The following is a 10,963-nucleotide window of genomic DNA, read 5'->3' on the forward strand; positions in this document are numbered from 1 at the left end:
ATTTCTCGTTAATATGAAACTCAAACCTTTTATACAATGTTTGGTGACAGTAACAGGCTATGATCTCCTCACATAAACATTCTACAACGAGTCACAGATTGTATTGTCCATCGTGTTTTGGTTAGGATTTTATTAATTCATTCGTCCAAAATTTTCTGCTCGATAATAATGTTACTGTTGCTTTGTCATCATACCTAAAAAAATAACAATGTGAAATTGAATTTAAGCTTCAATTTAATATACGAAAACAGATAACATGGACGTTTCGGGTTTCCCCTTTATCATCAAAACAGGATGAATGAACCACTACAGACATTCTGTTTTGTTGATAAAACGTTTTGAAACGTCCATGTTATCTGTTTTTGTATATTAAATTGAAGCTTACATTCAATTTCACATTGTTATTTATTTCTTCGAGCTCCGAGCAGTAACATTTACATATGCCATAATACCTAAAGTTTATCCCATTCTTTGATTCTGTTAACAATCACAAAAACTATTTTTCAAGTCAACTGAAAAAAAATGTCACTGTTGATATTTTGGAAAACGGATGAAGTCAGAAATCAAAATTGATAGTTCAAAGGAGAACAAAATAAAGAAACCAAAATATATACTATATTTAGATCATTTTTATTTTCTGCAAGTATTTTGTTGTCTTTATAAACGGTGCCAGTTATTTTTCTTGGTGGTTGAATGTTGGAGACAAGGCCTTATTAAAGTAGTATCTATAATAACCTTCCGTATACTGCGATGTATTTCTGTGTGTTGTTAGATCTATATCCTTTTAAAATCCATATATCAGTATATAATCAAACTCTAAACACTAAATGTGTATTTATGTTTATATAATTCCATAAAGCTTTGCCAAATTTTACAAAACGATTAGATTTATATAGATTTTTATTATATTATTAATCTATTATTTTTTGCTTGATACAAGCAAATATTCAGGTAGGTAGAGGACCGAAATTATGTTCTGGCTGTTTGTGTTCATCCGATGTGTAGGTTTTTGGTCTGATAACCCAGTAGTTATGGGTTCATTGTTATAATGGAAATACACGCAAATCAACGCAAAATTATTGCCCATTACAATCATAGTAAATCAAGCCCATAACTGCGCTCGGTTGTCAGACCGGCAATAAGTGTATGTCGTGTTCATCCGATATAATATTACGGTGTTAGCGTGTTTTTATTTTTCGTTGGTATGTCGTATGTGTATGCATATATTAATATGTATGCCTGTGAATCGGGGTACATGAGTGTGTTGAGTGAAAGATCGTGATAAGGGAAGGGACTGGTTGAATGAATATACTTTTGAGTCGATGCCATCTCTTCATAATCTGAAAATATACAAGAAAAAAAAATAATTGAAAAGCAAATTTCGTATTTTCTTTTGGTCACCTTGTAAGTATTTTATGGAACAACATTAGTGTCGAAATGAATCAAAATACTTCATGATCGATTCAAAATAATTCCTTAAAAAAAACGGAATTAATCGCATCTCTTGATGTATAATTTATGAACATTGTCAACTGGTTGTAAAATACAATAATAATAATAATAATAATAATAATAATAATAATAATAATAATAATAATAATAATAATAATAACAATAATAATAATAATAATAACAATAATAATAATAATAATAATAATGATAATAATATTAATAATAATAATAATAATAATAATAATAATAATAATAATAATAATAATAATAATAATGATGAAGATGATGATGATGATGATGATGATGATGATGATGATGATGATGATGATGATGATGATGATGATGATGATGATGATGATGACGATGATAATAATAATATTAATAATGATGATGATAATAATAATAATAATAATAATAATAATAATAATAATAATAATAATAATAATAATAATAATAATAATAATAATAATAATAATATAATGATAATAATAATAATAATAATAATAATAATAATAATAATAATAATAATAATAATAATAATAATAATATAGAAATTAGGGAGACACCGATGTAAGATAAAGATCTGAACAAGTGTGTATAAAATGGAATCAAACAAAGCAAGAAAGAAAACATACAAGGAAAAAAGCATCTCAAATATCAGTCTTCCTCGACTGAGGATCGAACCTCAGACTTCCTGATAACCGATCTGACGTGCTACAATTACACCACAGAGGTGTTACAGAGCTAGTCACGTGTCTTCTAACATTCTGGCTACAGATAAAGCCCATAATACTGTTTTAATAATCGTCTTGTAATCATTACTCATGTCATTATTTTCTAATCATTCCAGCTACAGATAAAGCCCATTGTAGTGTTTTAAAAATATTTATGTTTTCACTAATCACGTCATTTTTAAAGCATTCCTGCTACAGATAAATCTGTTTTCACTACAACTCATGTCATTTTCTACACATTCCGGCCACAGATAAATCTGTATGTTTTCACTACTCACCTCATTTTATACACATTCCAGCCACAGATAAATCTGTTTTCACTACTCACCTATTTTTCTACACATTCCAGCCACAGATAAATCTGTTTTCACTACTCACCTATTTTTCTACACATTCCGGCCACAGATAAATCTGTTTTCACTACTCACCTATTTTTCTACACATTCCGGCCACAGATAAATCTGTTTTCACTACTCACCTATTTTTCTACACATTCCGGCTACAGATAAAACCCATTGTACTGTAGCATGTCTGCATATACCACTGGTAGGATCCCGATGTCATCATAATGACACAGTCCTTGATGGAAGCGTTGCGCGAAAACTGGGGCAGCTGATTCAAGTTGTGGAAGCTGGCCTGGAGTAGAAAGAAGGATGGAGGGAACAGTGACAAAACGGCATAATAATTATAACCCACCGCGTCCAACTGATAACATGTAGAGATGATGGAAGAGAAATATTTCAGGCGTTATGCGCCTCTTGGAGATTCTATGTCAGAGCCTGTTTTTTTTTAATGCAAGGAGGAAGAAAACCAGGTAGGCCAAGAAAAAGTTGCCGATGATGCACGGTGAAGGAAGCAAGAAGAGGCGGTTACTCAAGGAAGCAGGTGGAGAAAACAAATTCAAATTGAAATGTTTATTTTAGGCCATTGGCCAGTAGTCATAACATCTCTCTGAACAAATTATTCTCACAATTATAATAAAAAAGGGAAAACATTCTTGAAGTCAAATGGCGAAGCATCATTAATGCCCTATCTCAGACTGGGTCTTATTTTCTAAACATTCTGGCTACAGATTTAATGTTTTAAGAATTGTCTTGTTTTCATTACTCATGTCATTATTTTCTAAACATTACGGCTACAGATAAAGCCAATTGTACTGTTTTAATAACCTGTCTACTATTACGAAAATTTCGTAGAATTACGAAATTTTGGCTCTAAGTTCAGAACTTCACGCACACGTCTAAGTCATCAAATCTTATTGAAAATGAAAGTTGATGCCAGACTAAATACATAATGTTTAATATTTTGAAGTGTTATTTTTTCCTTGTGAGGGTAAATTTAGTATTTTTAAAGTTAACTATAGCGAATACAGTTTTAACTCCAAGAAATTATGAATTTTTAAATTTTCAAGTTGGCAGGTCTGGATATAAGGCCTTAACCATCTCCTTACCAACTATAGGAAAATAGTCACATTCGTTACGAAACAACCAACATGTTTCTTATTCAAATTTCTTTTGTACATCATAACATTTAAAGAAGTGTGTTGTAGATTATGTTTTGCTAAAGAAATTATGTATGGTAAGACCTTTAATGCTTTTATGTCAGAGTGGTAAAAAATCTATCTTTGTGTTAGTTGGGTGATGATGATGATGATGATGATGATGATGATGATGATGATGATGATGGTGATGATGGAGGTGATGATATATTAGATACACCGACGGTAATAATAACCCCACCGCGGAGCTTTCATCCAGCCACACATAATTCCCCTCTGCAGTCTTGTCATTGAGTCCTATCCAGAAAGTCCTTCTAGTTGGGAGCAAATTCGAGGCTGGAAGTAAAAATTTAGGAATAGATATTATAAAACAAATTAATGGATAATTTAATAAATAATCTATGAATAAATGAATGAATGATAAATGAGTAAATGCATTAATAGATAAGCAAAAGAGGAGAGATATTATCTCACAGAGATAAAATTTTACACAAACGAATGATTGATTAAATAAACGAAGGAAGGAATGAATAAATACTTGACTAAATGCTTAGATAAAAATGCACTTAAGCCTATCAATACAGTTGATTTAGACAGTTTTGGGCTAAACCACACCAGAGACTGACTCCGACGATCCGGCACATACACAGAATCCGGGACTGTTTACTTGAATACACTAACACCACTAATATAATGATAATAATAATAATAATAATAATAATAATAATAATAATAATAATAATAATAATAATAATAATAATAATAATGATAATAATAATAATAATTGTTATTATTTTCATCATCATCAACATCCTCCTCCTCCTCCTCCTCCTCATCATCATCATCATCATTATCATCATCATTATCATAATCATCATGTGCATCTTACATTTCAAAGCATCGAATGTTTGCTGGTCATGGATGGTGAGAAGATCTCCCCCAGATCTCTTGCATATCTTCCTGGCTTTGTCCCAGTTCTTCTGCCTTGTCACGACCTGAATGCACAAATCCGTTCCCGGTACAGAACTGTAGGGATACTGGCATACTGAATTTGAGTAAAAACATTTATTATATTAATCAGTTAACTGCAGTACTGTAGAAAAACTTGATAATTTTGTTTGATTTGCCATAATACTCGTCCTCTAAATATGGATGGGATTAAATGACCCTCGTCTTGTCAAAAACTCTCAAACCTGGGCCATAAAGTGCAGAAATTATATATGTATAATACATAATATGCCCACTGACGACGTGGATGGAGACCACAGAAACATGTGTTTCGGCCATAAATTAGTGAGTGACTCAATTTATATTATGTTATATATATATATATATATATATATATATATATATATATATATATATATATATATATATATATATATATATATGTATATATATATATATATATATATATATATATATATATATATATATATATATATATATATATACTTTTGAATCATCAGCACAGCTTGGCATATGCAAAAAACCTTGGCGTCATCATTGATAAAGATCTTTCCATGACAAGCCACGTGAATAACACCATACAATCTATGTACATAGAAATGAAAAAAAAAGCAAAATTCGTAATTTGATACCGAAGCATATAGCAGAACTTTTAATTAATTCCCTGTTTTTATCTAAATTGGACTATTGTAACTGCCTTTGGGCGAATTTAGCTAAAAACAAACTTAGCAAACTTCAGGTTGCTCAAAATAACGCGGCCAGGCTCATTGTACGCAATAACAAAAAATACCCGTCAGCAACTCTTCTTCTCCGTGAGTTACATTGGCTTCCTGTGGAAAAAAGAGTTGCCTATAAGATTTGTACTGTTGTCTACAAATCCCTGAGCACGAACAGTCCCTCATATATTAAAGACCTTCTAAACATAAATATATGTCCCCAATAGAAACTTGAGGTCAAGCAATGATCAATCAATCCTTGTTAAACCTAAGCCATTCCGTAAAATAGGTGAACAGTCTTTTCAATTTTCGGTCCCCCCATTTTTGGAACTCTCTCCCATCCCACGTGAGATGCTCGGATTCGTTGACAACGTTCAAATCTCGCTTAAAGTTTTATCTTTTTACGTCATAATGTTGCAATATTATTTTCATATTTTGTTGTTGTTAAATTGAATTCGTATCACGTTTCCTTTACACTTGTCTCACTGTAATATGTTTTGTTTTATATCACCGTAAAGCGCTTAGAGCCCGTGACAACGGGTTAAAGCGCTATATAAATGCCATTTATTATTATCATTATCATTATATGCTTCAAAAGGCAAACGAAATGTGCTTGGCCGAGTGTTGATCACCTAGGAATGAAAATTAAATTGAATCCAATACTCTTTGTGACAGAGATTTACAAATGTTTATCTTTCTTTTTTTTTTCTCTCTTCAAATTCCATAGTTATTATATACTGTTTTTAGCGCTGCTGGAAGAAAAAAAATATGGTCATGTTATTTGCAATTTTGACAAAATCTCACTGCATTGGGAGTTTGATCGCTCTTAGTCCAATATAATAAGAATGATCTCCTCTTGTCTTTAGAAACGTATTCCATTTTAAACTAATAAGATATATATATAGGACTTCAAAACAGTACTGCAGAAAATATGAAAATAAAATGTGATTACCTCCCGTGGCCTCAGCTCCACGAATTCCTGTAAATGATATAAATAAACAGTTATTGTATTAGATAGTGGCAGTATTGTGATATAATATTTTTTAAAAACGTGTTACTCCTAAAGGACAAAATTGACCCAACTCGCATACTTGTGACTTTATGGAAGTGAAAGATGGAAAATGGCATCCTCCATGACACAGAAACTAGAAACCTTTCAAAACAATTGTCTAAAAAGAATTTTCAAAATATTTTGGCCTACAAAATAAAAACAGCGGATCTATTAAAGAAAGCTGATTGCACTAGCATTAAAGATCCGAACAAGTGGGTATGAAAGGTGCCAGACAAAGCAAGAAAAAAAAATAGAAGAAAAAAAAAACATCCCAAAAAATCAGTCGACCTCGGCTGGGGATCGAACCTCAGAACTTCTGATGACCGGTAATCAGAAGGTCTGAAGTTCGACTCCCAGTCGAGGTCGACTGATTTTTTGGGATTTTTTCTTTCTTCCATTATTCTTTCTTGCTTTGTCTGGCACCTTTCATATACACTTGTCCAGATCTTTATCTTATACTGGTGCCTGCTCCTTAATGTCTTAAATTAGATATCTGCACTAACATTGAAAACAAATAAAAAGGAGATGGCATTGGCTGGGTCATGTGGCTAGAAGGGGAAAAGGGCCACTTCCCAAGACAGCTCTGTTCTGGACAGCAGATGGGAAGAGAAAGCGGGGAAGACCCAAATAAACCTGGCGAAGGACCATGGAAATATAAATAAATGAAGCAGGCCTCTCCTGGGATACAACCACCACAAAAGCAGCCGACCGCAAAAAATGGAGATGTCTGGTAGATGCCCTATGTGCCTCAAGGCCCCAAAGAGGAATAATCAGATTAGTGAGATTACAAACGTTTAAAGTTACACATCGTTTGTGTGTCGGTATGTAAATCCCGGCTGGCGGATGTTGTGAGCATTTTACCTAAACACATAGCATCAACAAGCTCAATTCTGGCACCTAGTCCATCCCGATACCAAACCACATTGGGACGGAGGGTCACCTTTTACAATAAATTCACATTTAATATCGATAACAATGTAACATCATAATCTATCAGAGACTTATGTATGCTTATTATCGTTTTTGCTTTCATGATTATTTTTGTCATTAATATTTCATTGTACTATGAACTTTGTACATTTATGATTCATACGATCTTGACCAGTTTCCAATTACCAGTATTCTATGATAGTATTTTTCGATTTTACATTGCCGTATTGATACATTTTTCCTGACATTCAAAGTTGTGTAAAACTGTCTGTGAATGATACAATGCATGCTATATGAGTTTCTGTAATTATAAACTATTGTATAAGGCATTTAAAGGATAATTCCTATTAAGTAAGATAAGATAAGATAAGATAAAAATCCGACATAATGCCGAGTTGAGATCGTACAGCATATCGATGATCGGTGGATCAAACCTCTGAAGTCCCGGTTTTCAAGACAGGCGGATCAAACCTCTGAAGTCACTGTCATGGTCTCAAGTGAGTAAAGAGCTACTCGACTATGCATAAAGATATATGTAGAATGAGGCCCCAGAATTTACTAGTTACTATAAATGAAAAACAATTAACGATTTGTTTACAATGAAATAATAATAATGATGAAATTTAATTAAAAGAGATAAACAGTGATCGTGGCAGTTACAAATAGAGATATGAATATTTTACGTAACTTATGATAATATGTCAGGTTCATAAGTTTACGTTTCCAGGCAGTTGATGGGCTTGGATGATCTATTCCTCTGATAACAGGATCGGACTCGTAAAATTCCACTTCCAGGCAATTGGTAAGAGGTTATTGTGTAGTCCTTTGACAGCGGGCTTGGGTTTGATCCTTGAAGATTATACAATCAAAGTTAAAAGCTCCGGCGTCTTAATGGTGTAGATATAATATCTACAAAGTCCCAAAAGATAAAAATCTTACAGTATATAGAAGGAATAGAGCGACTGGCCGTCCGGCATAGATTGTGAAGAGAAGTGAGTGTCAAATGTTAGACCTATCAGCTTTTATAATAAGTGGCTACGTGACAGAATGTAGAACGAAAAGTATTCACTAATTAGAAATTAATTCGAGGGAAGGCTATAAAAGGAAAGACGATCTAATATTAGAAGGTAAAGTTTATCTAAGCCTACCGAAATATAACTGGAGTGAGATGAATTCAGTTCTTAATAAAATAAAATTTAATAAGATAATTGTGAACAACCTTTACTGTGACACCCCCCACCCACGTTTAAAATATACTCTTTAACCATTATGGGAAAGATAGATTTTACAAACGGAAGTAAATTTACTATCATGATACTCTAGCATTAATCCATTGTTATGATTTGTGCTACAATTAAATTATTTATTAATTAGACATGGAAATGTTTATATTAACGTAGGTATATGAATGGGTGACAATAACAATGAAAGATTGTGATTACAAATCATTGTGATGAACAACATGATGGCAATGTGATTACAAATCATTGTGATAAACAATAGTGATGGCAATGAAGCATGATTTAAGTCGATGATATGAAGGTAATTTACTGAATGAAATGAATGAAAATGTAAATGGAATATTGACATTTCAATTATTAATCATAAATGAGTGAAAATTCATAACAATAATAGATAAAGAGAAGATTTCCCAAATCATGAATGGGTATGGTATATATATCCAAACAATACTCAATGTTACATTAAGTTGGGTCATCATGTTTACAAATAAAATTATCGAAATATAACTGGAGTGAGATGAATTCAGTTCTTAATAAAATAAAATTTAATAAGATAATTGTGAACAACCTTTACTGTGACAGTCACCATGTTTTATTTAATTTTGGACGGATCAGATCTCTGATGTCATTTGATCCGCCCAAAATTAAATAAAACATTGGTGTGCAAAGTTCGTATGTAGACTTTAAAGTTTTGTCCGTCGATCGTGAAAATCGGGACTTCAGAGGTTTGATTCACTGACCATCGATATAATATTAGAATATTGGAGAAATATTCATAAAAAACAACAATTTATAATACCAAACGGGACTCCTGACAATAAGGCAAAAACCAAGAAAACGGCACAGGTCAACATCATGAAATTATTGTTATTAGCTACAACTAAAATATCCCTGGATTATTTTCAGTGTAGTGTGGTACAATGCTGACGTTAATAAATCTGAATCCGTTTTTATACAGTTCTCTCCGGTAATAAGATAATATCATGTATTTGCAATATCAACTGTTATAAGTCACAAATACAATAAAAAATATAATTAAGGGCGTGTGTATACTAGTTGAAAATAAGATCATAATATTCCTAATCAGAAGGTCTGAGGTTCGATCCCCAGTCGAGGTAGACCGATTTTTTGGGATGTTTTTTGTTTTGTTTTTCTTGTATTTTTCTTTCTTGCTTTGTCTAGCACCTTTCATACACACTTGTTTATTGTCTTTCCACAGTACGCTATTGAACTGGTTTCACACAAAAGGCCAAATCTATTGAAAACTTTTGAATTTTCTACAGCTTCTGATAAACTATAATATCTATCCCCAATCCTTAATTTCTTAATTTTATATTTTTAAATCTCAAACCGCATGTGTCACAAAAATGTGGAAACTATTTCAGAGGAGGACCTATTATAACAACTTTACCCGTCCGTCTCAACCTAGCTTGACGTCAGTTTGTCATAATTTTTTCATCAGAATCATTACGACAAAATACCGTTATGCTACCCAAACATCACCAGGATCAGTAAATAATCATGGTCAGTATACACCTTGGCTTAGAGTACCAGATTGGTTGCCTTATGCAGACCTGCCTACTACTACGATAAATTCGTAGAATGACGAATTTTTGGCTCCAGCTACAGAGCGGCATACGCCTTTTTAACTCAATAAATCTTGTTTAAAACGAACGTTTAGTTCCTTAGATCCTATATTTAGGACGTTGGAGCATTTTTTCGATCATGGTGAAGACAAAATATTATTTGTATAGCTATTTATAGTGACTTTTTCTTTTTTTTCCCCATGGAAACTACGATTTTAAAAATAAATATTTCAAGTAGGCAGCTCTGTTCTAAGGTAAAAAAACACCAACAGGTGGCACAGAGGTGACGTGTCAGACTGTTGTTTCGTACAAAAGACTAATTGATCTTACAGTGTAGATAAACACGTTTTATGAACACATAAAACTCACATTAGTAGAGATTGAATTTACCTAACCAAAAACTAATCAAATACAGACCGATGACTAATGACGTGTGTTATTAGTCACTTTTATTCTATTTACTTTTGCCATTGGGAAAAAAAGATGTTATTAAAAAACAAAAAAAAACAAAGCATATATTTAGCATAATATATACTAAATGTGATCAAAGCGCTTTACAAGGGGTCCCTGACAAACAGCAACATGTAACATGTAAAACGAGACACGACGCCTGTTAGGCGATATTACATTTTTTCCCCCGATAGGTAGCGACAACCCTGTTAACGGCCAGTTACTCATTTTAAACCTGAGTACAATGAGAGAATGTGAATTAAAGAGCCCTTTTGGAGGGCCAAAGTGCTGATTGTAGACAAGGAGTGTTTATCTGTGTGTCATATTATGAATTGC

At 32.6% G+C, this 10,963-nt stretch overlaps 1 protein-coding gene across 1 annotated transcript; it reads right to left on the reverse strand.

Annotated features, from left to right (window-relative positions):
* Positions 1-611: 611 nt before the first annotated feature.
* LOC144979343 (snaclec purpureotin subunit beta-like) lies at positions 612-9,529 on the reverse strand. Its single transcript, XM_078925980.1, has 6 exons — positions 9,391-9,529; positions 6,322-6,348; positions 4,574-4,729; positions 3,926-4,020; positions 2,665-2,822; positions 612-1,340 (listed from the first exon to the last, which is right to left on the reverse strand). Exons 1-5 carry the CDS (start codon positions 9,446-9,448, stop codon positions 2,673-2,675), a joined length of 486 nt encoding a protein of 161 aa, XP_078782106.1. The 5' UTR covers positions 9,449-9,529; the 3' UTR covers positions 612-1,340; positions 2,665-2,672.
* Positions 9,530-10,963: the final 1,434 nt, after the last annotated feature.

Source organism: Berghia stephanieae, chromosome 9 (genome assembly GCF_034508935.2).
Source record: "Berghia stephanieae isolate SIO BIC M18660-M18661 chromosome 9, UCSD_Bste_1.3, whole genome shotgun sequence".
NCBI lineage: Eukaryota > Metazoa > Mollusca > Gastropoda > Nudibranchia > Aeolidiidae > Berghia > Berghia stephanieae.